General features: G+C 59.3%; 1 protein-coding gene across 1 annotated transcript in view; it reads right to left on the bottom strand.

Moving 5' to 3' along the window:
- The window catches only part of RGS11 (regulator of G protein signaling 11), a 24,902-nt gene extending 5,866 nt beyond the window's left edge, over nt 1-19,036 (bottom strand). The window contains 11 exon segments of the mRNA XM_075069399.1: nt 452-467; nt 469-481; nt 3,397-3,465; nt 7,065-7,146; nt 8,446-8,522; nt 9,038-9,096; nt 10,678-10,729; nt 12,170-12,276; nt 15,253-15,303; nt 17,093-17,189; nt 18,535-19,036. Coding sequence (XP_074925500.1) covers nt 452-467; nt 469-481; nt 3,397-3,465; nt 7,065-7,146; nt 8,446-8,522; nt 9,038-9,096; nt 10,678-10,729; nt 12,170-12,276; nt 15,253-15,303; nt 17,093-17,189 — 623 coding nt within the window. The 5' untranslated portion in view covers nt 18,535-19,036.
- Nucleotides 19,037-26,991: the final 7,955 nt, after the last annotated feature.

The following is a 26,991-nucleotide window of genomic DNA, read 5'->3' as shown; positions in this document are numbered from 1 at the left end:
CAGGCCTGGCTGGGCGAGCCACAGGCCATCAGCAGCGTCCCCTCCACCTGGCTCCCCGCAGGCCTGGCTGGGCGAGCCACAGGCCATCAGCAGCCTCCCCTCCACCTGGCTCCCCACAGGCCTGGCTGGGCGAGCCACAGGCCATCAGCAACGTCCCCTCCACCTGGCTCCCCGCAGGCCTGGCTGGGCGAGCCACAGGCCATCAGCAACGTCCCCTCCACCTGGCTCCCCGCAGGCCTGGCTGGGCGAGCCACAGGCCATCAGCAGCCTCCTCTGCACCCAGCTCCCCGCAGGCCTGACTGGGCGAGCCACAGGCCATCAGCAGCCTCCCCTCCACCCGGCTCCCTTAGCTCAGTGTTGGGCCCTGCAGTCCCCGAGCCAAAGCCCTGGGGAGCAGCCTGCCCACCCATTGCTCAGGGTGCGGCTGGGCCGGCACCAGCCCCACACTCACCTCTCGCTTGTAGTAATCCGTGTTCTTGGGCTGAAAGAGACCAACAGAGGAGCGTGAGCGCCCAGCTGAGCCCCCGGACAGCCCCTGCTGTGAGTGGTGAGCTCGGCTGTGCCAGCCCTGCCCAGAGGGGGTTCATGCCAGTGTCTCAGGGCTTGACTGCTAGCCCGCCTCAAGCCGCACCAGCCTCACGCCCAAGGCGCTCCCAGCTGCAGCCCAGCCCTAGGACTCACAGCTGTGTCCAACAGTCCAGCCAGACTGAGCCATGGGCGCTTGGCAGGCTCTGGAGGACACTTTGCTCTGCCCACTGGGGCAGCCACACTGCATATGGCCCCCACGCAGCTGAGCCAGGGCCAGAGTAGGGCACGGGCCGGAGCCCTGGGGGAACAGCAGCAGAATTCCTGCCCCCTGTGTTCCCGAGAGGAGAAGGGAAGGCAGCGAGCTGCTCAGCCATGAACCCAATGCCAGGGTGATGGGCACCTGCAAATGCCCCCAGGACACAATGGGTACCCATCCCCCAGCAGGCAGTGCCTCACTGCATAGGAAAGGAGAGATCAGATGCTAGCACTGGCACAGAACTGCCTGGCATCATCACAGGCAGGTGTCCAGGAGAGCGGGGAACCAGGCAGCCAGGGAACAATGTGTCTGCAGGATGCAGGGCCTGTGGAGGGGGACACCCTGGCATGCCGGGCCATGTAGCCACCAGCTGGGCCAGAAAGGATAGTGTGACTGCATGGTGCACACTGAGAGGGCGCTGCACTCTGCAGTGTGACTGCCAGCACAAACCCAAGAGCTGCAGCCCCTGGCGCTGCCCGGCCCCAAGCCCGGGGTGGGGGATGGGGATCCAATATGGCCCAGAGCCCAGTTCCAGCCACTGGACAGCACTGTCCCCCCCACGGCCCCATTCCACCCCACCCAAGTGGCACAGTGACCAGCCCAACCCGCGCTCACATGTCCGTAAATGGAGGAGTCTGGAATAGAACCCAGGAGTCCTGGCTCCCAGTGCCCTGCTCTAATAGTGTGCCCCCCAGCACATCACACAGGCCCCATCGCAGGCAGCTCTGGGTTAGGGACACTTACTTGGACAGAAGACGTGGCACGAGACAGGAGAAGAGAAGAGAAACAAAGCACAGCTGTTAGTAAGGAGCCAGCACGAGAGACGGACAGGAGAGGAGAGGAGCCCCCAGGGGCTGCGTTAGTGACACCATGACACACAGAATGACCCCCTGAGGCCAGCTGTAGCTCTGACAGCGCTCGGCCCCCATCCCAGGGCTGGCTTGGCTAAAGGCCAGGCCCACGGCTCACTGCAGCAAGGGCTCTGACCAGGGGCTGATCCACAGGCCAGGCCGGGAACTCCATGCTGAGGACTCAGTGCCCATGGGGCACCTCTCGGCACCTGCTGACATTGCTCCCCCAGGACTGTGGCTGGCTCTTCTGCCAGTGCCCTGTCCCATTACAGTGGCAGCTCTCTGCGGCGGTGAGGGGACGGTGCCCAGAGCTGGCAGGAGTTGGGCAGGTCCTGCTAGGACAGACAGCCCAGGGGCATCAGGCCCAGCCTGTCATCCAATGCAGCTGGCATGGCCAGGGAGTGGCTGGCTGGAGCAGATGCTGGCAGAGCAGATTTGTATCCACTGGACAGCCTGGCAGTGGTGGGGAGGGACCCAAGAGCCACAGACCTGTCCCAACAGTGTGCGAGGTGTGTCAGGGCCAGAGGGGTGGTGGGGTGGACACTGAGTGTGAGCTATGGGGGTTGGGGAAAGCCTGGCCCTCAGGGCTCTTGTCTCCCCAGCAGATCTGCAGGGCCCAGGCCACTGAGGCTTCCCAATGGTTAGCAACGCTGGGGATTAGCGAGCAGGTGGCGCATACAGCAGGGAGGACGGACTCCACACACAGTGAGGGGAGAGATCAGAGACAGGGTGGGGAACAGCTGGGAAAGAGATGTTAATACGCCTGGGGACTAATCCCAAGCAGACCCGGCGACGCCAAGTGGGCCAGGGTGAGAGCAACAATGACCCAACTGGAGTCTGCAGTGACTGGGGCTGGGCACAGAGATGATCATGCCCTGGGGGCTCAGGTGCACTCACAGCTGCCAGCAGGCCGAGGCGACACTGGGGGCCATGCTGAGGACTCCCCTCCCCCCACTCTGGGTTAGGAGAACAGCTGCACGCTGCTCTCGTGCTCCGGGGCCGCAGCCAGTTGCCGCACCAGTCAGCAGGGAGAGTTGTCCCCGCAGGCACAATTGTAATCTGGGTTTCTTTGCTTTCTCTGAAGCATGAATCAGAGATGGGTCCCAGCTGGGAACGGGCCAGGGGGCTCAGGGTGGGACAGAAAACCCTCCGTCCTTGACACCTGACCGCTGTGCTCTGGGTCCGGCTGACCTGCAGATAGGGGGGAGAGGGGGCAGGAAGGAATTTCCTCCAGCGCAGCTTGGGAAGGACTTTGGGGGGTTTCCAGCCTGGGGCCCATCTGGACACGTCTCATGTAACCAATTTTCAGGCACTGGTGCGCCATGGTCCCGCTGACGAGAGCTGAAGTTCCTGGCCAGGGCAGCTGGGTGAAAGGTCTGAATTAGGTGGTCTAATGGGCCCTTCTGGCCTTGAGCTGTGTGAACCTGTCAGTGTGAGGAGCAGCCCGTGGGCTCTGGGAGGCTCCCAGACCAGGCTCCACACGGCTGTAGGACTCTGTTGGGCCGGGCTAAGGGGGCACATGAGAGCCCAAGGGAAGCAGCCCTGGCTGGGTCGGTCTGTACCTAGTCGGACTGGGAAGAGCTAAGCAGCCTCTCAGACAGGCCCAACAGCAGCCTGTGGCAATCTGCTGGGAGCCCTGTGCCCCTGAACAAGGGTCCTGCCAATGAGCCGTGGGGAACAGCCCCAGGGCAGGGTGTGGCTGGCACAGAGCTCCTGTCCCAGCAGGAGGGAGAGAGGTGCACACCCTGGCAGGACACTCACCAGCTGCACCCGGCTGATGTGGCAATTCCTCCGCTCTGGCCCATGCTCCATCACATTCAGGGCTCCCGGCTGGCAGAGGAGAGAAAATGAGGTCAGGGCCCCACTGACTGCCCCCCGGCATCACCCTTCCCCATGTCTCCTGGCCCAAAGCCGTGCTAGCTGGGCACTGGCCACCAGGACGCTTGTGCACACAACTTACCTCAGCTATGAGACCCTGGCACAGGGAGAGCCAATCTACCTAGACCCGACCTCGTGGGACCGGCGCAGCACCTGGGGGTCAGCGCACTGACACCAACCTAACCTGCACCTCGTGGGATCAGTGCAGCGCCTGGGGGTCAGCACACTGACACCAACCTAACCTGCACCTCGGGGAGCTGTGGCAGAGACTGGGGGTCAGCACAATGACACCAACCTAACCTGCACCTCGGGGAGCTGTGGCAGAGGCTGGCAGGGCCCGAGGGGCTCTAGAGCTGGGGGATGCTGAGCAACGGGGTTAGCTGGAGAGCCCAGCAGGCTGCGAATGGTCTACTGAGGGGAGGACTGGGAGCTCCTGCTTCGGGGATAGTTCCCACCATTCTGGGTGTGGCCTGAAGAACAGGCCCCTCTTGGTCACTCCTTAGCACTTTCCGTGCCAGCCTCTGGGCTCCCAGGGGCAGATGGCCCCTGCCCAGGCACATGTGGCTACCCATGCCCCCTGCACTACAGGCAGGTCTCTTCTCCACCTGCTCCCCATGGGCCTGGGTACCAGAGCCACCACAGAGCAAGGTCTTTGTGCTGCCAAGCAGGGAATCAGGGCCAGCCTTTATCTGGAGAGGTGGTAGCCCAGGCTAAGTATGCCGGGATAATCCTGCCATTGTCCCAGGGTCCCCTGCTGGGAAAGGGGCTGGAAAGCTCCAGGTCTTATCCACTCAGGTCCGCACCAGCCAGCAAACACACAGCCCGATTTTCAACAGTGCCCCCAAGCTGAGGTGCCCCCTGGGGCCGGACGGGTGTCTTGAGCAGGGCTCCCCAGTCTGGGGCCCTGGCTCCCCCGGCAGGCATGACTACGGAGGGCAAAGCGGGGAGCAGGGCACAGCCAGACACACATGGCAGCAGGCCCATCATGCTCTGGTTCAGCCCAGTTCCCAAGGGTGGTAGCTGTCCACCACAGAAAGAGCCCCTCAGGGTGCCAGCTGCAGCTTGGGCTCCATGGAACCCTGGTGGGCTGCAGCCTGGGCCTAGTCCCGCAGTCTCGAGGGCACTAACTATTGCGGAGTTAGCACTCCCTGCATATGGGATGTGTTTGGACAACTGGTGGCCTTGGGCATGGGATGCTGCTTCCCCGACGCTGGACTCTGCCCCAACGTGCTCCAAATGGCCATGTGCACCCCTTACTTTCCCTCACCAGGCCCTTCCAGCAGGGAAGACCTAGGCGCAGGGCAGAACAGCAATCCAGCCGCAGTGCCCTGCCCCTGAGCTGGAAGATCCCCCAGGGACAGCAAGGCCCCGTCTGCCTGCCTAGCCCCCATAGCAGCAGGCAGCGACTGGCATTAGGGTAAAGGGAAGGCAGGGGATTTAACACCAGCTGTTATGGACCGCTCCTGTGAGCCGGCGCTAATGCGCTGAGTGCTGCCTGCACCCGTCCCCTGGGAGAGCACGCCAAGCCAGGCATAGGGGCAGCTGGCCTGGGGGGTTGAGAGGGGAGCTGCGCTCTGGGGCAGAGCTCCTGGAAGCTGGCACAGGGCTGTGTGTGCCCCGCTGTGCTGCACAGCCCGGGGAGAGGAGACCCATCCCTGTGGAGCTGAGCTCTGCGGGGGCGCGGGATTAGCCCTGGGAGCCAGCTGGCATGGAGTGTGGGGAGCAGCCTCAGCTTCTCAGCCACTGAGGGCTCTCTTCCCTGCGCCAGCCCCCAGCCGCTGCCTATGCCCTGGTGAGTTGCAGCCTCATCACACTATGACACAGTGGTTGAGCCACAGCCACCCCCTTCCAGGGCTCTGTGGTACCAGGCTGAGTGCCCCTCAGAGCATTGGAGGGCTGCCAAGAAAGCCAGAGCCCTCTGGAGGGCAGGGAGGGGAGGGGCTGATGCACTCCTAGCTGGGGTAGTCGCTGCCAGCAGGCGGCACCAGGGCAGGTGGGTGGCCTCCAGGCTCATCACTCGCTGCCTAGAGCCAGCGCCTGACCCTGTGGGGGTGGATGGAGGAGGCACATCCCCACTCATGCATCCAGCTGGGGTGCCGCAGCAGGGCTGTTGCCCACAGGGTCCAGGGGCCTTGGCCTGACCAGGAGAGAGATGCCTTCAGCCCAATAGGACCTGGACTTTCCAGCTGGCCCAAGGCTGGGACTGTGGGGCTGCAGGAGGCTCACACCAGGGGAAAGCAAGGAGCAGTTTGGGGAGGGGCTGTGCTGGCAGGACTCAGTCGCAGCTGTCACACTGACCAGCTCCACAGCTTAGTAGCCCCTTGGTTGAAGGCTCTGCCAGGGAGGCCTCTGTGGGCCCCTGAGCTGCCAACGCAGGCAATGATGTGACAGTCCCCTGCCCCTTGAGGCAGGCTCAGCAGTGTCTGTGGCTCAGCCAGGCCCACTCTGACAGGCTGGGAAGCTGAGTCCTAGGGGCTGGGCGCCAGGGTACCTGTGAATTCCCCCTCCCTGCCCAGTCTCTGCAGATGTCTGCCCTTAGCCTTGCTATGGCCCAGCTCCTTTCCCTGCAGGGGACACACGGGGCTCATACCCAGCACGGACGGTGCTCAGGGCTGCAGTGCCAGTGAGGCAGGTGTGGTGCTCCTGTTCCATAGCTGGGGAAGGGGCTGGAATGCAGCCTACACCCCACCACAGAAGACTGGTTATGCACCACCTTCGGGGTGTTGCCCTGCCAGCACATCTCACCCCGCTCCACCCCAGGGGCTCTGCCCAACCAGCATGCCCCACCTCCTGACCCACGCTGGGATCCTGCATGACCCAGGGGGTCCCGCCCCACCCTCTGCTCTGCCCTGGGGGTCCCGCCCCATCCCTGGGGTCCCACCTGGCCAGTGCACCCTGCCTCTGCCCTGCTCCACCCCAGGGGCTTTGCCCCACCAGCATGACCCGCCTCGTCTTCTGCTCTGCCCTGGGGTCCAATCCCACCCCTGTTCTGCCCTGGGGATCCCACTCTGCCCCATCCCACCCCAGGGGTCCTGCCCCGCCACCCTACCCTGGGGGCCCTGCCCATATGCCCTGCCCTCTCCACCCCAGGGGGTCTCACCCTGCGGGCTCTGCTCCACCGCCCTGCTCTGCTCTGAGGGTCCTGCCCCGCCGACACACCTCACCCCGCCCCGCCCCACCCCACATCAGGGATCCTGCCCTGCTGGCACGCCTTACCCTGCCATATCCTGGGCTGTCCTGCCCTGCCACCCTACCTCATGGACCTAGCCCCACAGCCCTGCTTCAAGGGTTCTGCCCCGCTGGTAAGCCTCACCCCACCCCACACACCTCACACCAGGGGTCCTACCCACCATCCTACCTCAAGCACCTTGCCCCCCCCCGTGGGAAATCCCACCCTGTGAGCGCTCCTCGTCCCACCTCATGGGTCCTCCTGCCACCCTCAGGACTCCCCAGCAGCCCCACCAAGATGTTCCCCCTCCCCTTGCAGCACCCTCCCACTATGAGGGGCCCCAGGGCTCTGGGCCGGTGGCAGGCTCCCAGCATTCCCTTACCGGGGGCCTGTTGACCAGCCAGTAGGCCTGCTCCTGGCAGTCTATGACGATACGATCCCCCTTCCGTCGCTGCTTGGCTGCCCTGTCAATAGAAGGGTAGCATCAGAGCACAGCGTTGCTGGGGGCAGCCACTCACACCAACCCCTCAGCCGGCGCAGACGGCTCCTGGCACCTCCCAGGAGAGGGGATCACACCACCCTAGGCCTTCCTCCACTTGGGGCAACGGAAGCTCCTGGCCCTGCCTCGCACAGAGGGGCGCCCGCAGTGTCTGCATTCACATCCATTGTTTGAATGCACCTGCCTGGCTCCATAATTGTCCTGCCGAGATTGGCAGCTCCCTCAGCCTTCCTTCCAAACGCCACACTCAGGCAGAGCCGCCCTGGGCTCCAGTGCTCGGACACCCCAGTCCCTGCTTCGCTCATCCAAGCTGTGGTTGTGGTTGGCTGCATGGGTCAGGCACTGACCTGGGCGACAACCCGCTACAGCTGGCCCTGCCCCCAGGCACCAGAGCAGAAACACCAGCAGCCTCTGGGAGCAGTCACTCCCAGCGCCCACCCCAGGAGGTGGTGGGAGAGAGCGGGCCAGGCTGTGATCAGCCATGAGCTGGGACTGAGGCCCTTCCAGTCTGTCGGGCAGTCCCTGTGGTGGACACTTGCCAGTGCCCGTCCGGAAGGACCCGGATCTCCCGCCCCACTGTGCTGGGCTCTTTCTCAACACTTAGCAACGGCTTAGTGTCCAAGCCCCATGGGCTCCCTGGCGGAAGTGCCCCGGGGAAGCTGGGGGTGAGGGAAGCTGGGAAGGGTGGGAGGCAGTTTGTAAGGGTGGATCAACAGGGAAACTGTTAACAATGCAACCACTGAAATTCAGATCATCAGTGCTTCACAGCGATCCAGTTCACCCGGGCCAGATTCCCTTGGGCCTGCGCCCTGCTCGGCCATTCACGCTAGGGCAAAGCGGGTGTACGACGATCCGCTCAGAGGGTACGTGGGAACTGGTGCCAATGACTGCCCAAGGTACTGGGTGACTGGCCCATGAGCTCAGGCTGCCAGCAGGCACATCCACACAGCCTGGCATTGGCGCTCAAGGAACTGTATGGGCTAGGGAGTAGCCCATGATTTTGGTAGACCACGCTGGGATGCGCCTGTGTGTCAGTGAGTGCTGAGCCCTTGACCCATACAGTTCCCCCACTGGTCACTTTTCAGCCTGACTCTGCAGGACACGGCAAATTTGTGGACCAGTTTGTGGAAATGGGTCATCGAATTGCCACAGCCCTGGGCATACTGATGCCACCTGTGCCAACATGGACGGGCAAAGAACTGCTTGGGCCTGTCCCTCCAGCCATGCTGCAGCGCTGGGGTTCAGCCCACTGGAGGGGACTCACCGGAGCTGCTCCCGCGCCTGCATCACCACAAAATCCCAGGTGTGGTTGATCCTCTTGTGCAGCAGGTTATAGTTATCCTAAAGCGAGTGTAAAAGGCAGTCAGTCGGGTGCCCTTCCCCCACAGGGCTCCCCCAGACCTGACCCATACCAAGCAGGGGTGTGGGGCCCCCCACACCAAATTCAAAGGGCTCTCCAGTGCTGCCTCTGCCTGCAGCCTCCTAAGCTTGCCAGGACTCCTGATCCATTGACTCCCCGCATCTGCTCCCTGACCCTGTCCACAGCCCCTGCTGTCCCATCCTGGGTTTCTCCCCGCAGCTCCACCGATGCCCCTGCCTTAATCCCAAGCCCCTGTATTTCAGACATGGGTGTGCACTAAGCAGAGTCTTAGAAGTGGCTCAGATGAGACAAATGTCCAATATGGGCTAAGCTAAGATCCCTCAAACTCATGGCACTTGTGATCTAAAGAGGGTTTGGATTTGCAGCCATCTCTCCTGGGCGGATGCTCAGTGCCCTGCTCCCAGCACTGCGTCCTGCCCCCTCCATCCCCGTGCCCTGCAGGGTGGTAATGGGCTGCAATGGGCAAAGCTCATACCTTCTCGTGGTCTATCAGGTCACCCTGCTTGCGGATGTTCTTCTTTGCCAGGTAGATTGCTGCAGTGAGAAAGAGGGGCTGTGTCAGGGTGGGGAGCCCTGGGGGAGGGGGAGCCCAAACCCATGGAGCTGGACAGCCTTGGCAGCCTGGGCCTGGCACTGCTTCAGCTAGGATCTCTCAGAAAGAGTCATGCTAATGGGTATCCTGTGATGTTATAAGTGTAATATAATATTTCACTGAAAGGCGACAGGGCCAGAAAGAGTTAATCAACTCACAGACTGACCTGACCCATGGGTGAACCTTAAGAACTGGTTAGGAAGATATGTAAATGAACAGAGCTTTGAAATGCAAGTCTGCATTGTTAGAGGTAGAAGGGTAGATGTTTGCTCAGGTCTTGGGATGCCAGCAAACAAGTCTTGTCTATTGCTATAGTTTTAATTCAAAGATCAAAAAAGGAATATTAACATTTATGATCATACTTGAGTGAAATAGTATTATTGTCTATGTGTCTCTCTGAAGGTTGTGGTAACCTGTATCTGAACTGTTTAATGGATAAATTGCCTTGTGCTAATTGCCAGGATGTTTGGGAGAAGGAGCTAAGCCTATTGTTTTCGCAGGCCGAAAGGCTGCTGGAAATGTATAAGAAGCCTGGGACACGATCCTTCTTCATCTCAGATCTGTTTTGGGTTTCAAGAGGGGGAAACCTTAAGCCACAAGGATTGAGATCCCCAGTCATGATTGAAGCCACCCAAAAATATGGAAATTGGACTATAAACCTATGGACTGTTTCTAAAAGGACTTTTGGCAACTACAAGCTCACCTCTACTATGTATCTGAACCTCAAGAATTGAATTCAAGTCTGTATGTATACTGATCTTTTAACCAACACTCTCTCTCTTTTCTTTTCTCATAAATTTTAGCTTAGTTAATAAGAATTGGCTGTACTGTGTACTTTGGGTAAGATCTAAGGTATAATTGGACCTGGGTATGTGGCTGATCCTTTGGGATTGGAAGAACCTTTTCTTTTATATGATGAAGTAAGATTTTCAGTAATGATCACCATATCTGATAGGCGTGTCTGGACGGAGGCCTGAGGCTGAGCACTTTAAGCGAACTGCATTGTTTGGACTTCTAAGTAACCAGTGAGGTACTACAGAAGCTGTTTTGTGCTGGTTGGTAAATCTAAGTAGTGGAATAACCACCAGCGTTTGGGGTTTGTCTGCCCTGTTTGGTTTGCAGTTCACCTTAATTGAGTGACCTCAGCTGGCTCCCACGGGCAGCACCGTCACATACCCATTCCCCTTTGCTCATGCCCCCCCAGGGGACACCCTTTCCTCTCTGCACTAGGAGGATGACATCAGGGAGGGTTGGGGGTTTGGCCATGCCCTCAGGGCCAGGATCAGAAGGCAGAACACCAGGCCTCCAGCTCTGGCTGCGTCTCCCCCAGCTGGGGCTCTGGGGAACGGGAGCCAAACACAGCATGTATCAATGGGGGGAGAGGGAGGCACTGGCTCGGGGAACTGCAGAGCCCAGGGACACCACGCTGGGATGGGGCCTTTCCCGCTCACATGGCAGCTGGCAGCCTGCACCCCAGAGCCAGGTTTCCTGCAGATAGGAGGTGAGCAAGAGAGGGCACCCACCATAATCCAGCTCTGTGGCTGGCCACTTGGAGCTTGTCCAGAAATAAGGAGTCTGTGGAGAGAGAGAGACAGATGCTGAGCGAGAGCTGTGAGGGTGGGTCACTGGCCCTGGCCCCACTGGGGAAGCAGCTGTGCCAGGACTCTCTGGGCTGGGGTGGGTCTGGTAATGGGCCAGATCAACACCACCACTCCTGGGGAAACTGCGGGAAAGTTCCAGGCCAGAGATGCCGGAGCAGATGCCCTCAGCACAGCCCCTCTCCACGGGCTGGGCTTCTCTGGTCACAGCTGCAGAACACAACCCAGCCAGCCGGACGGAGACTGGTGAGCCCCAACCGCACAGCCAGTCTGCTTGCGGGCAAAGCGCCGCAGATTTCCCTGCATGCCCGCAAACCTGCCTTTGGGGACCCATTCCACAGCACTCGGAAGCAGTGCATCCTGGGAGATTTCAGAAGGTGCCTGTTCACATTCACTTGGGCACCCTGGCAACCTGCCTCTTCACTTTGCCAAAGGGGTCTCTGCCATGCTGCGAGATTCTCCCTCCACAGCTGCTCCTGCAGTCCCCCCAGCCCTGGGCATCTGCAGGGGTACAGTGAAGCAGTGCAGGGTGCTGCTGTCCAGTGCCCACGAGGCTGGAAACAGCCCTAAAGCTGGGGTCTCGCTCCCTTGGTACCCACATTGAGGGGTTTTAGTGCCACGATGAACCAGGCTGGGCTCTGTCAAACCACATGACAAGGGCTCTGCAGCCGATGAGCATGGCGCTGCCACACATCATGCCCCTCAGGCTGGGCCTCTCCAAAGGGCATTCACCTGGGCTGGGCCCCTTTAAATCCCTGTCCTCAGCCCTGCAGGGAACATGCCCTCCTGGGTGCTGGGGTGCGATGGCCCTCATTGGCCAGCAAGAGGCTGCTGCTGGACAGGGCTCGGGCAGTGCTCCCCGGGGCAAGGACAGAGCCTAGGCAGCAGGTGGCACGTCCCACATGAGGGTGGCAGGGAGCCCACAGCTGGGTGGCTCACTCACCCTGTACATGGCCCTGTCCAGAGAGCGTTGACCCACTAGTGTGACAAAGGAGAAGGCCAGGCAGGCTGGGCGGGTGCTGGATTCAGTCATAGAGCAGAGTGCCCGTGCTGCGCTGGGCCCCAGGCTCCGGGCAGGACCCTTTAGGCGGGTAACATTAACCTGACATTGTGCCCTGAAGGGACGGTGCAATGGGCACGTACTGCCTGCCAGCCCCAGTGTCTGCAGGGCCCGTCCTTGGCACAGCTCAGTATGGCGGGGGCATCAAGAAACTTAGATCGAGTGCTTCACAGCGCCAGGCCTACCTGGAACCTGTAGGGGGATCAGGCTCAGAGGCCCGGCCCTAGGTCCCTCGGGGGTAGTGCCAGCCCCGCTCCAGCGCCAGGCCTACCTGGAACCTGTAGGAGGATCAGCCTCAGAGGCCTGGCCCCAGTCCCCTCGGGGGCAGTGCCAGCCCCGCTCCAGCGCCAGGCCTACCTGGAACCTGTAGGGGGAGTCGTCGGCCCGGAGCACCAGGCTGCGGGGGTCCTTCAGGGGGTAGATGTAGCCATGCTTCACAAGGAGGTTGCCAAGATGCAGGGACTCTGCAGGAGAGACCGTAAGAAGGCAGTTCCCTTCTGCCCCACACTGGGCCTGCACCTCCCACCTGCACTAGAGCCTCTTCCATCCCCATGTGGTGCCTCAGTTTCCCTGAAATCCCCCTTCAGGTGTGTAGCGAAAGCCTGGCATGCCGCTGGCTCAAGTGCCCCCATGTCACCAGAGCTCAGCAGTATTTAGCCAGCATTGCTCTGCAGGGCTCCTCACAGCCATTGCAGGGAGGAGCCCCGCACTCCAGGTGGGGGTTGCAGGCATAGCCTCTTCCCTAACCTCTCAGCTGCTCACAGGATCAGGGCCAAGTGTGGGGGAGAAGACGGAACCTGAACATGCCAAGCTACAGGTCGGTTCCCCGGGGCCCAGAAGAGCAGACGGGACGTGCCTGCAGCAGGGCTGCTGCCATCCTGAGGGGCCCAGCCTGGCGCAGCGCCCACAGCACAATCCAGCAAGAGCCGATCATGACTCAGCCCCAGCCCCGGCACAGCTTCACCTGCTGGCTATGAGGCTGCGCCCAAGTTGGTGACAGAGCTTCCGGTCCCTAACATCAGCCAGCGGAGCACGTCCCAGGGACAGCTGGGCCTCCAGGCCCCATGGCCCTGCTCCACCCAGAGCCATGCAACGGGCAGGTGCGGTGGAGGAGATGGGCAGAGCCCAGCATGGGGTCAGGACAAGAGGGAAGGGCAAGAATGGGGCAAAGACACTAAGACGAGAGCAGCAGGTTCCAAGCAGAGCAATAAAGGAGGGTCCCTGCTTTCCCAGAGCAAGAGAATGCAGCCCCTTCCCATGGCGTTCACGCCAACCCCCGCCAGTAAACCCCGGGGAGCGGGTGTTCCCTGCCCAGGAATGTCTGGTCCGAGTGCTCCCCACTCATGGCGAGTGCCTGCCACACCAGGCCCACCCACCAGGCCCACCCTCCCTCTGGGCTGCCCTGTGAGTGTTCTGTGCTCCCAGCACCAGGACCCAGCAGGGGCCACCCAGCCAAGTATGGCCAGGGCAAGGACTCGCAGGTAGCGGAGTGCACGGCGTTCACAGCAGCCAGGGCCATTCGGTGGGCAGTGTCCAGCATCGTAGGTGTGGTGGTGACTGGCCCCAGCTGGGTCCTGGTGCTGGGAGCACAGAACACTCACAGGGCAGCCCAGATGGAGGCTCTGCAACTGCTGGCTCTCCCCCGCCGCGAGCTGTGCCCAGGCCACTGCCCAGGCCGCATGTTGTCCCCCACTCAGCTCTCTGCATATCACTGCACCTGGCCCAGCCCCAATGCAGGGCAGCTGGGAGCTCTGACCCCAGCTGGCTGAGCAGCTGCCTGGTGGTGCAGCCATGAGGAGCTGCTAGGAGGGTGAACCCTGCCTTCTGACATGGGGTGTGCCCGGCCCCCTGAGAGCCAGACCAACCCAGAACCATCTCCCGCTGGCCGTGCTGCTCTGGCAGGGGTGGGAAGGCTGGAGTACAGGGGAGCAGGGACCGGGAACGCAGAACAGGACTTCCCTTGGGGGGGCAGGGTTGGCTATAGGGGAGAGTGGGGCCCTCAGAACGCTGGGGGGTCAGATACAGCCTACCAAGAGCTGGCCAGAAACTGTCAGTGCTGACGGCTCTCAGCTGGGGGCCGAGGTGCTGAGTGGCCCATTTCCATTGGCTCCTATCCCTGTCCCAGGGACAGCACATGCCTGGTTGGGGACAAAGGGGGCATCCCTCTGGGCACCAGGACTCCAGCACTGTCTATCCTTCCTCCCTGCCTCCAGGCCCAGAGCCCAGCTCACTGCCGTGTGGGCTCACCCTCTGCTCTTGCGCCATGGGGAAGGAGGGAACACAAACCCCACTGAGCAGGCAAAGCAAGGCAGCACAGAGAGGTCAAGGGACATCAAACTCCACTGGGCCTGCTGTGCCCCCACCCCGCTGGTAAGCCAGCTGCCTTCAGTGAGCAGCAGACCCTGGGTACAACTGCTGGGCTAGCAGCCAGGTGGTCTGAGGTGTTTAAATCGCTTGGGCCAGATCCTTTCTTTGCTAGGAAATCTCTCCCTGCTGCTGCAGCCCTAGGACTGCAGTCAGGGATTCGTAGCACTCGCTTCCTGCTCAGAGCTGGAGCCAGCCTCAGGCCCCGATCGCAGCCCCCAGCCACAGCTCTCTTGGAGGGGGGCTGACTGTCAGGCCAAGGCAACACTGAGGGGGAGACGCTGCCCATGGCGGCAGTAAAACGGGCCCCACACACTGCGCTGGTGGGGACGATTCTGTGCCCTCAGCACCAGGCTGGAGACAGAGATTCGTATCCCAGTGGGGTGGACATGCCTGCCACACTGCTGCACACGGCAGGCAGCCACCTTACTCAACTCCTGAAGTGGCTGCAGTTTAAGTCCAATGAGCATTACTGGGCATCTCTCTCTCTCAGTCCACTTTTAGGTCAATGTGGCCACAGCTAAGCAGTCCCGGAGGTTCTGAGGATGGGCACCACTAGAAAGATGGTCCTGCAGGAAGACTAAGGGAGCCATATCGCCCCACGGCACCCTGATTTGGTGGCTCATTCTTGGCCTTCACGTTGGGTGAATTGCACCTCTGCACCCGCTGCATTGCAGCCCCTTCCCTGTGCTCTGGGGCTCAGACCCAGCAGCAGCAACGCAGAGAGCTGCCCACCCTACAGGCTCCAGGAGAGGCCTGGCTGGGCCAGCCCTGGGGCAGGCTAATGCTACACCTAGTGAGGCTCATTCCCACGCCCCTCGCTATGCCCCTGGCAGCAGAACGGGCTCCATGGGGAGAAGAGGGGAGCGGCTTGGGCAAGCATCCTGATGAGGCAGCCTGGTGATACAGGGGCCAGACTGGGGCCTGGAATTGCCTTGGCCCAGCAGGGGAGTTGGCAGAGCTGGTCTCATCTGCCCCCTGTCACCTGCAGGGCTATGGTCTCTGAATACCTGTCCTGTGGGGGCAACGGGCCTCGCACCCACGGCACAGAGCCTGTCAGGGTGGGGGACACTCACCCTCCTCAGAGATGGCGAACTTCTGGATGAGCCACTCCACGATGTCGTTACCTGGGGGACAGGAGCGCCCGGCATTAGGGGGCAAGCTGTCTCAGACAGGAGACTAGGCCGGGTGGTGTCCCTGTCCTGGGCCAGCTGAGCTGGGTGGGCACCAGTGCAGGCACAGCCAGGCCCTATCATGCAGGAGGTAAGGGGTGCCCAGCCTGGGGGGTGGGGGGAGCTGCGAGCACAGGGGACAGCGACTCAGAAGTGAGGGGCATTGACACAATCCCCACATCTGCGTATAAAGGTGACACAGGTGGGGGGAAGAGGCAAGGAGGCTACGAGGGGGCAAGCCCAGGGGGTGAAGTGGGGGTGGGGCAGTGGCGGTGATGCAGTAGTGGGGCAGGGATTGGGGTAGGGGGGTGGCAAAGGGGGTAGGGTAAGGGCACAGCTGAGGGAGTAATGCAAGAGTGGGGGGGACAGGCCAAGGGGGTGACATGGGGGCAGGGCAGGGTCATAGCTGCAGGGCTGACACATGGGTGGGGTGGGGACAGGGGAGTAACACAGGGATGAGGCAGTCAGGGCCAGGGGGTGATGGGGACTGACGGGAGGTCAGGGCCAAGGGAGTGACAGGTGCGTGAGGAAGGGGGTTGGGGCCAGGGGCTGATGTGGGGGTGGGGCAGTCAGAGCCAGGTAGGGATGGGGAAGGGCTGTTGGTCTCCTTGTCCCTGCCTGTGCGGGACCCCACCCAGTCCCAGCCACTCTGCTCTGTGCCTGCCCAGCCAGCAGCAGTGAGCACACCAGGGCCCAGCCCAGCAACAGAGCCAGCTCCCCAGTCAGCCCTCTGCCCACACCAGGCTGCCTGGGAGCCTCCAACCCCAGCCTTCCCAAGGGGCTGCTCCTTGGGGCCTGGGTTCTCAGGTCCACAGTGCAGCTCAGGGGGCTGGGAGCAGCCACACACTGTGCACACCCCCATCATGCAAGCTGTGTGCACTCACAGCGATCACCACACACACAGTGCACACACACAGACCCAGGCATCAGTGTGCGCTCACAGCAATCACTACACACACAGTGCACACCCCCACCATGCACACCCTGTGAGCTCACAGTGATCACCACACATAGTGCACACCCCTACCATGCATGCCATGTGCACTCACAGTGATCACCACATACACAGTGCGCACCCCTCACCATGCAGTGCGTGCCCACAGTGATCACCACACAGTGCGCACCCCTCACCATGCACGCAGTGTGCACTGAGTGATCACCGCATACAGTGCACATATTCCCTCCGTGCATGCAGTGTGTGCTCACAGTGATAACCACACACACACACACACCCCATATACATGGTGTACACACCCATGGGTGGCCCCAAGACAGTGCTTGAACACACACACACTGTGCACTTACAGTGACAAGCACATGCCATAGTGCTTGCACACTCCACACACATCACACAGCCTCCCCTCCCCAACCACTCATGCCTCACACAGTGTGCAAGCACATCAACCCCCTCCACCCCCCACACGCTCAGAGCCCTTGCCCAGAGGATGGCAGCGGGGGAAGGGGGGAGCTGCAGTGCAAGGCACACTCATTACACTAGCACTCCTGCACACTCACAGGGGGTCCCAGAGCTGCTCTATGCTCTCAGATCCAGGGCATAGTGCACACGTGGTGAGCAATGGCAGGGTCTCCCCACCGAGTCACCACTGCCTGGATCTGACTGGCTCAGGCCGAGCTGGGGTGAGTGGAGGGGATGGTACAACTGGAGGGGCAGGTGACTGACAGCCCCAGGGGCATGAGAGCCACATGCAGGGAGGGGGCAGGTGGCAAGCCTGGCAGCACTCACCGGTCATGGCGTGTGGGATCACCGTTATCAGCAGGCGCTGGTTTCTCATCTTGATGCCCATGTCGGGATCCTGCATGCTCACGATCACGCGCTCCATCTGGGGGAGAGAGCAGCGGAAACGCTGGGTTGGGGACAGCAGACTACCCCCCTCCACACACAACCACGAGCATTCTAGACCCTCTGCTCGCGGGGCAGTGCAGGGCAGAGACAAGAAGGGAACGTGGGGCCCTGTGAGCAGCACAATTCAGATTGGACAAATACCGGGGGATGCACAACGGAGGGAATAACCTGAGCTGCTTCCAGTGACCTGCAGACCCCAGCCTGTGCATCGGCTCATGGAAATAATCCTGGGCGTCGCTAAGGGCAGCTCCATGGAGAAAAAACCAAACCCGGGGCACGGGGCATGGGATGGGGAAGGATGCAGGGAGCATTTTAACGTCTGTACATAAATCAGTGATGCAGCCTCGTCCGGACACTGTGTGCAGCACCGGTGGCACAGCTCAACACAGGATATGGCAGAGCTCCAGGGGTGCAGAGAAGGGCGATGAAAAGGATCAGAGGCAGAGGAAAGCGAGGAGCAATTGAAACAACTGGGACTGTTCCACTGGAGAGGGGATGGGTAAGAGTCTGTTATCCTATCCTCTATCAGATACTGACTGCTCTACAGGTGGTAGATTGGGAACGTCTCTTCTCCCTGCCTCGTAACAGAAGGGAAATTCAATGTCACCGAAAGGGAACAAATCCAACAGTGATCAAAGGAAATGTTCTTCACACAACACAGCCTGTGGAAGTCACTGCCACAAGATGCTATTGAGGCCAAGAGCTCTGTAGGATTCCAACAGGGACTGGGTGTTTCTCTGGGTAACAGGACCCTCCAGGGTTATAACAAGACAGACTAAAATAACTCAGAGTTTTGGCAGAGCTACAACCCCTCCTGCTTCTGGGCAGGGGCCACTCACCGAAGAGGTCACTCAGGAGGAGACTTTCCCAGGGGTGGGCTAGCCCAGAATTCCCTGCTGGGGGTTCTTGCGCCTCTTGGGAGTGGCTGACACTGCCCAAGGAGACTGCATGGGAGGGGTCCTGCTCGATGCAGCCAGGCTGCTCCTTCGACAAGTCAGGCAAAAAGCTCCAGTGATGCCAAGTGAATACAGACTGGCCAACCTCAGGTAGACACAGACTGTGACCCAGCGAACCTTGGCAGATGGCACCAGGGGAACATAGGGGTTTACAGAGATCTCAGGGCTTGATATATGTAAAATAGGTCACAGGGTGGCATGGAAGTCTCTACCAAGAACTCACTGACCTCTAAAGCCTGTGCAGACACTGACCGAGCCCCAGGGCCCCCTAACCTCGGGCAGGCAGAGACTGGCCCTTGGGCTGTGCTGTGCGGACACCGCCTGACCCCTAGGGACCCGCTTGGTCTGTGCTGTGCGGACACTGACCTTTGGCCAAGCCCCACGCAGGATTTGTTTTCAGCAGCAATCCAGCTCCCATTGGATTTCCGGTTGCCACCAGCACAGGCTGGGGGCGTGTGCAGGGGTGGCACTTTTCGAGTGTCCCTGCTCCACTGTGAAGCTAGCCAGCAGAAATAACAATCTCCCTCCCTGGAAATAATTCCTGTCCTGCTTTGAGGGGGACAAAATAAACACACAACCCAGGCTACAGAGTACATGGGGACAGACAGCCCTACCCCAGCCCATGGGAACAGAGGAGCAGATGGGATGCAATCTGGTTTTGAACTGGACTGAACAAACCCTCATTAAGGCAATGCAGGGCCCTGGGCACAGTCCTGGGGTGCCCCCCCCAACCATGCTGTGGCCCCACTCTCCCTTGGGATGGGAGCCGAGGTCAGAGCTAATATGAATGGGCAGGTCCCAGCTCTTAACAGCTGTTATTTCAGGCTCTCTGCAGACTCAGACAGGCAGCACTTGCCTCATCTTTTCAAGCTTCTCTTGCAGCCACAAGGGCTGAAGATCTCATTTTTTGCTGAAAGCTGGTGGGATCCCAAGGCTCCAAGAGCAGGACTCCAGCCAGGGCTATAGTGCCTGGGCCTCGATCCCAGCTTTTTACCAGCTCATGGACCCGGAGCTGAGAGGCAGGGCGCTGCCCCGGCATCCCGGGGGGGCGGGTTTTAGCTTTATATTACTAATGCAATAACGTATACGTTGTTTAAGAAGTCCACTGCGACTTCAGAACAGGCAGACTTGCTATCTCATATTTCTACCGCTTATCTGCATCTCAACAAGCGGTGCTGAAACGCATTCTCTATTATTTTTGCTGGAAAAGCTGAGTGGATGGGGATCTCTAAGGACTCAGAAGAGCAGGGAACATCCAGCCAGTGGCTAATTAGTGCCTGGGGCTCCCAGATTCTCAAGCTTCTACACGGTGTCATTAGAAGCCGTGAGAAGTGGGGAGGCAAGTGTCAGCCTCGCGCACTCGCTGGCTCTCGAATGGTGTCGCGTGGCGGGCCGGTCAGGACAGAGGCAGGCGCTGCCCCTCGGACAGTCCCGGGTGAGCTCGGTGGTGGACCCGGCAACAGTACCTGGGCGAGGCTCCGTCTCGTGGTCCCACCGCCGCCCTTGGGATGCTGCGCGTCTGTGCTCGTGAGGTCGCGCAGGAACCGAGGACACGCCGGGGCTCCGTCGCCTTAGCGCTCTCGCGGCACTTCTCGGGTCAGGGGGTTAGAGGGCACGTATTCTTGTAGGTGTTCTTTCGTTCGCAGGAACAGAGGCCCTCTTGGCCGCAGTTGTACTCCACCTCCTGGTCATTTATTGTCCGGGCCATGAAACAGGACGGTGGTGAGCCTAAAGCCTCGTGTTCCGAAGCTCAGTGCGAGCATCAATTGAAGCGCGTCCCAGTAACCCCAGTGCCGCAGTGGACGGCCGGGTGCGGGGTACACTGAGTGCTATTGCTTTAGCCATGTGGACGGCCCAGGCTGAGCCTAAGCTTAATTACCAGCTTTGATCTTATCTTTTGCTGCTACCAAATCAGGATTCTGAGTATCTTGCATAATCTCTTGGTCTTCCCCAAACTCTTTCCCTGGGGGACCCCCAAGATCAGATGCCAGAGCCTCCAACAAAGGGAATAACGCCACTTTCCCCTCCTGCTCTTTATCTTCCTCCCAGATTTCCCGCCCCTGGCCGCGATACTACGGAATATTTCCCTGCTTCACTCCTTTGAAACACAAAACAGGGAGGCATGAATATACCTGTCCCCTGCCTCTAGGACGACGCGGATCGCCACCTTACCCCACCAAGCCCAGCTATGCTCTCGCAAAGTAATTTTATCTCCCCCCTCCAAGGTCTTCCCTAGAGAGACAGTACTCCTGGCACAGAGATTACCTATCCCTTGCCTTAACTTAAGGAAAAGAAAATCCAAACACCGTTTTAAAAAAGAAAGGTTTATATTCAAAAAAGAAAGTAAAAACACATGACAAAATGTATCACTGCATCAAGATGACATAACACAGGGCTATATTGCTTAAAAGAAAATATGAATAACGCGCTTTATTTAAAAAAGAGATCCAATCTTAAACATTCCTAGCAACTCCACACATTGTAAATACCACATACAATATAAAATCCTATTAGCTTTTTCTCTTTGTACTCACAACTTGGAACAGAAGGGTAGAAAGAAGTCTTGGAGATAGAAAAAAAAAAAAGCTTCTTCCCTCAGTTAGACCCGAGAGAAAACAAACAAGGCAGAGAACAAAGACGAAAAATCCCACCCCAGAAGTTACCACTCCCTCATATTGAAAAGATACCGGTGTCCCTGGATTGTCCTTCTCGGTCATGGTGTTTTGGTTCCCTTTGTTAACCCCATTACAAGGGTAAAAGACACCATTAACCTTAGCTATCATGTAATATGACCAAGGACACTTCCCACCCCTCCTCTGTTTTGTTTCCTTTTGGTTGCTTTTTCTGTTCTTTGTAGAATTCACATATCTTTTGATCAGGCTTTTGCCTTTAGTATAGAAGGATAATATGCATCTAAAAAGTGGGTTTTTTTTTTGGCCACATGAAAAGCTTAGCTGTCCAAAATGAAACCTGTTAGTTTTTGCGGGTGCTACTGGACTCTCTTGTTGTTCCTTTGTGGGATTACACGACTGAACCCAGTACCCCTTGATACTACTGCAAATAAAGGTCACCCTTGTGAGAGACAGTACGATACACACATGGCCAGATTAGGAGATTAATGCATGTGTACTCCTCCCTGAAAAGAGAACATTGATCCTGTGATTGGTGTTCACCAACGAGACCTGCCTTAACCTCTAAAATCCTGAAGAACATATTTGAACTGATGCAGATATACATAACTCCCTTCAATTATTTATCGTACATACCTGGCCCGCCGCGAACCGGTACAGCTGAGGCAGGACGGTACCCGGGTACCCGCCCGCCCGGCTGTTCTCGCAGACTTGGCACAGGCCGCCCCCGTGCACGTCCGGATGGGCCGGGCTCTAGGACCGGGGGGCTGCCCGGTGCAAGGGGGGCGGGCGGCCCTGGGGGCGAGCCGCGCCCGCTACCTTGGCCAGCCGGAATTGCAGGCGGCGCAGGGGCGATGGTCTGAGCCGGGCGGGCTCCGGGCGCGGCTACCAGCTCGGCCTGGGAGCCTCTCTGCTTGCCCCCGCCGGCTTGCCGCGCCGGAGCCCGCTCGGCGGCTTAACCCTCGACCCCGCTGGCCATGCCCAGCCCTCGAGGCCCTATCGCCCTCGCCCCTCCGCGCCCTCCTCTTCTGTGCCCACGGGGCCAGCCCTCGCACTCCCCTCCGCCCCCCCCCCCGCCGGCATCGACTCGCGCCCTGCCCCCGAGCCCCACCCGTCCCCTTCTACTGCCGGACCAGGGCTTGGTGCAACCATTTAGGCAACTAGGCGGCTTGTTGCTGGGCGCCATTTGGGGGCGCAAAAGTGGCGCCCCCAATTTTTTTTAAAGGTTTGCAGCCGCTGATGTGGGAGTGGACTGGCTGCCTGCCGGCAGCCCAAGGTGTCCCCCGGAGTCAGGGCGAACACTGCGGGCCAGCCAGTCGCCCCCCCCCATCATGGGGATTGCCCCCAGGGTCCGCGCTGGCCGCACCAAAGGCTGGCTGCCCAGGCGCCCCCGCCCCGGGGTCAGGGAGCCACCGACACCGCCCGGGCGCCAGGGCGCCCCCTGCCCCTGGGGTCGCGCAGCCCCGGAGGTCAGGGAGCGCGACCGACGATCCGGCAGCCGGGGCCTCCCCGGGTCAGCGGCCCCTGGGTCAGGGAGCCCGCGGCCGGCAGCCAGGGCGCCTTTCCCCTCCGGGGTTCAGCGCACCCCCTGGGTCAGGGGTAGCCACTGCGCGGCCCGGCAGGGCCAGGCGTAGCGGGGGGCAGCGCCACCAGGGTCAGGGAGCACGCCCCGCAACGGCAGCCCCGGGCGCCCCCCTGGGTAGGGAGGCCGACCAGGGCCGGCGCTTTCCCTGAGGCGCCGCAATTGGGGGGGCGGCATTTTGCCGCCTAGAGGGGCGGCTCGGCGGACGGCTCTGGTGGAGCTGCCCGGTATCTGGCGGTCTGCTTGGTCACGCGGCTCCAGTGGACCTCCGCAAGGTTGCCTGCAGCAGCTCGCGGAGGTCAGCGCGAGACTCGGGCTACGCTGGGGCGGCGAAATGGCTGCCCGGCGCCTAGGCGCAGACCCTAGCGCCGCGTCTGCCAGGACCCAACCCTCCCAGCACCCCTGGCTGCCTCCTCTCCCACCCTGCAGTACCTCATCCCCACCCAACTGCCCCCCCCCAGTCCTGTCCAGAGTGTTTATTTACCCTCTGCATGAGCGAGTCTGGCCTGCCCCGGGGTTAGGTCCCCTGCAGGGAGTGAAATAAGCTGCCTGAAAGTGGCACAATCCAACCCTGCCAGGGGGCTGCCACCCAGACAGGGCTGGTGGGGCATGGAGGATGCAGCCAGCAAAGTAGGCACTCTGCACTGGGGCACCTCCACCCCCACAGCCATCTTCCCCAGATGGTGCCATCTCTGGGCAAAGGGCCCAGGCAGGGAGTCAGCCAATCCCCCCTCCATGCATGGAGGTCTGGCTGAGCTGAAGCATTGCTGGTTTACTCACAGGATCTTCTGCTCTGAGCCCAGGGAGCCTATTTCCACTGGGATCCTTGAGCCTAGCCATTGCCCCAGAGATGCAGGGGGTGGGCCTCCAGCCCTGCTCCCAGCAGGCTGCTACACACCCCTGCACCTTGGCAGGCTTTCCCCATATCCCAGCTGGCAGGGCAGTGAGGGGGCTCTGACCCACACCCCGTGGTAGAGTCCAGTTGGCTGCAGTAGCTTCTCTCAGTGAGGGAGGGATGGTCCTTAATCCCACGTTGCCTGGCTCTGGTACCTGGCTTTGGGCATTAGCTGGGCAGTATGGCAAGCCAGCTACAAAGCAGCTGATCAATAGGCTCCTTAGCTGCAGCAGGTGAGGCACTCACCAGCTGTTGGTGGAAAGCTGGGTTTTTCTGACAATCAGTACTTAGGCTAAACAGATTTTTCCTGGAGATAATTGGCAGGAAGGAAAGCATCCATCCCAACCTTTTTCTTGCTTCACCAATGCTGGAATGGTGCTTGCTGGCTGCTTTGGGCTGCCCATGGCACACCAGGACTGCACCCACTAGGAAACGATCTTGTTAAAAGCAATTGATCCCCTTGGTGCACTAATGTGAGGCTGAGAGAAGCAGGACTAGCCCAGAGCACGTTAATGGAGGGAAGAGCTGTTCCACCTCTATTGGAGCATCCCCAAGGTGCTGTTCTTCTCCAGGGGAATTGCTTTGTGCTGTGGAGATGCCAGGATTACCATCCGGCACAGCCCTACGCGACCCCAAGGGGCCTGCTGTGGGGACTTGACCCAGCCTGAAGTTGGCAGGAGGGTCCCTATGTTCAGAAGATGGCTCTGCCTCCCTGAAATGGGCATCATCAAGCCCATTTGCCAGGGCTCTATCCTACCATTCTGTCCTCCCCAGCGCTCACCTCCACTCTCTCCTGTACCTGACCTCTTGGCCCCATCTCATTTAGCTTTTCTTGGAAGAAGGTCACATCTTCCTCTGCTTCTCGAAGCAGGGCCTAGGTTGGCAGGTTTACGTCCACCAGTACTGTTAATTTTGAGCCTGCTTTGGGAAAGTGATCACTCCAGACCCCAGCCTGCACCCCTGCTAGCAGAGCACAGGGCCAGCGTGGTCATGGGGGCACTAGCACTGCTGAGCTGAACCCTGGGTTTGCCAAGGTGTGTTGTGGATAAAGGCCCAATCCCCTCTCTGGAATCTTATAGGCCAGGCTCACTCGCTTGCTCTTTGTAGTGGAGGAGCACTCGGGGTACATTTGTGTTGCAATTAAAAATCCACAGAGGGCCTGTGCCAGCTGACTTAGGCTCACAGGGCTCAGGCCAAGGGGCTGTTTAAGAGCAGTGTAGGATGCTGGTGGGTCTGTCTGTGTGCATCAAACCAGGCTGTCCCAGCACAGTGGGACTGTAGCAAGCCCTGGTCGTGCTGCACCCAGGGCAGAGAGGATAGGCTGTGATCTGTGGTGCCTTGTAACGAGCTGCGGTGAAGCCAAGAGATGCCGGTTCGGGCACAGATGGGGCCTGGCCGAAGCAGCTTTGTTTTATAATGTCAACAGCAGGGGCCTTGGCCCCACTCCAGTCCGCTTTAAGCTGAACCAGTGTTGGGGAGTTCACAGCAGGATTATTCTGCAGCCCAGAGACAGGGCCCAGCTGCAGGACGATTAAAGCACTTACGTAAGCAGTAGAGCAGGCCTCGTTCCTTGGTCTTCCTTGTAATGCTGTAGGTTAACCCTGCACAGCATGCACCCAGCTGGTGGAGCCAGGGGGCTGGGATCCCAGTTCCAGCCCATGGGGATCCCAGTATTGAGCGAGGCCACTGGACACTCGAGCCCCAAAGCGATTCCACATCACAGCATCTGTGCTGCAGGGCCGTGGGATCTTGGGGCCAGTGTCGCTAGTTGGGATCGGAGGCAGCTCCCATTATGGGAAGCCTCACCACCAGACTCCCAACAAGCTGGGCTGCTCTGCTGGAGGGGTGCCAGACCACAGGCCGAATTCAACCTCCAAAGTGCTGGCCAGCCCCCTCCTCTCCTGAGTCTACTCCCAACCTAACCACACAGAGTGAAACAGACAGACATTAACCCCCAGAACCTGGAAAGCACCAGTGGCAGCCCCCTCCCATAGCCATGGACCCAGCTACTGCCATGGTAAGCAACAGCATGTCAATTTGCACCCATGCAACACTCACCCCCATGCAAACATCCAGCCAACGGTCAATGGATGGGACTTGGTGACAACCAGTCTACCAAGGGGGTTGCCAGGATGGTGGCAGTCAACTAGCCCAGAGTGCCACTAAGCTGAGATGTTACAGGGGAGGATACACCCTCGATGGGCTAGGGGGTTCTCTGGCCTGTGCCATGCAGGTCAGGTGGGGGAGCCACAGGCTGTGCAGCTGGTGCCAGCAGAGCCTGGGGCTAGGAGGCCTCGCTGGCCCATTACACAGGACAGTTAGACTGACAGTCAGCGCTGTGAGATGGCAGGAGCCCCTAATTCCTGGCTGCAGGGGAACCCTGCATCCTGCAGCAGAGTTGGGGAGAAGGGACTCTGCACCTTTGGCCTTGTTCCTCCCCTGCACCCTTGGTAGTGTGAACATGGGGCTCTGACCCCCCCCCCCCCCCCCCGAGGTCAGTAACAGGAAGCAGCAGCAGGTGATAGAACGTCTACATATGGAGAGCCCTGCCCGTGGAGCCATCCACACGGAGCTGCACCTTTGGCCTTGTTCCTCCCCTGCACCCTTGGTAGTGTGAACATGGGGCTCTGACCCCCCCCCCCCCAAGGTCAGTAACAGGAAGCAGCAGCAGGTGATAGAACGTCTACATATGGAGAGCCCTGCCCGTGGAGCCATCCACACGGAGCTGCAGGCCCAGCCCAAGGGGCAGGTGTTCTACCCAAGCTTCCTCTAGCCCTCTTACCGTGTCTTTTTTTCAGCAGGCCTGTGGCAAATGCAGGTAGAGCCCTGCCCAGGATTTTATGAATCCCACTCCAGTCCCACAGCGCAATACTCACTCCCGCATTGGTTCCTGCATTTTTATTCCACTCCCACCTGCAAAACCCTTAGATCCCGCAAATCCAATGAGAGATTCTCCCCTGCCACTAAAAAAAAGACCAAACCAATAACCCCACGGTTGGTTAATATATTAAATATATAAATGGAATTCAGATACAATTTTTACCACTCAAAGAATAAAACAAATCTTGCTTCACCCATGTAAAAACACTAACTCCAGTTATAATAGCCATCAAAACTCTTTCTATCCCTCTCTTAAATTTAAGTACTAAAACCATTTTTTTCCTCCAATAAACTTGCTTTACATTGCTGAAAATCTGTCTATGACAAACTACTGTCATGTGTACATCACACAGAATGTCCAAACAAATTGCATCACAATTTTGCCTTAAAAGGTGCTGGTTTTTTAATGACTATAAATGGTTTTAAAAAACTGGATTTTTTTTAAACCACTTGAGCACTATTTTTAGAACTCTGGAACATCCCAGTCAAGTTATTTATATGTCAGATTATTGCTTTTTGAAAAACATTTAACAGAAAAACTACTCTTAGCACTGACAGGAAGCTGCTGCAGCAGTGACAGTCTGCATGTATGTGACGACACAGAACAAAACCTGAGGGTGATTCTCTGACCTGAGCTGGTGTATGGTACAGATTCACATTGAGCAAGATAAACACATATGGGAAAGAGCAGCTCAAACAAAATAATTAGCAATTTCTCAAAGAGGCGACTTTTGGTAAACTGAGGAGAGATTTAATGTTTTCTCGCAAATTACCGCAGTCTAGTTTTTTTGCCACCCACATTTTACCCACTCATATTATGGCAGCGGGTCCTGCAG

This window comes from Chelonoidis abingdonii, chromosome 9, assembly GCF_003597395.2.
Source record: "Chelonoidis abingdonii isolate Lonesome George chromosome 9, CheloAbing_2.0, whole genome shotgun sequence".
NCBI classification, from domain to species: Eukaryota; Metazoa; Chordata; order Testudines; family Testudinidae; genus Chelonoidis; species Chelonoidis abingdonii.
This window is presented reverse-complemented; position numbering and strand designations above follow the sequence as displayed.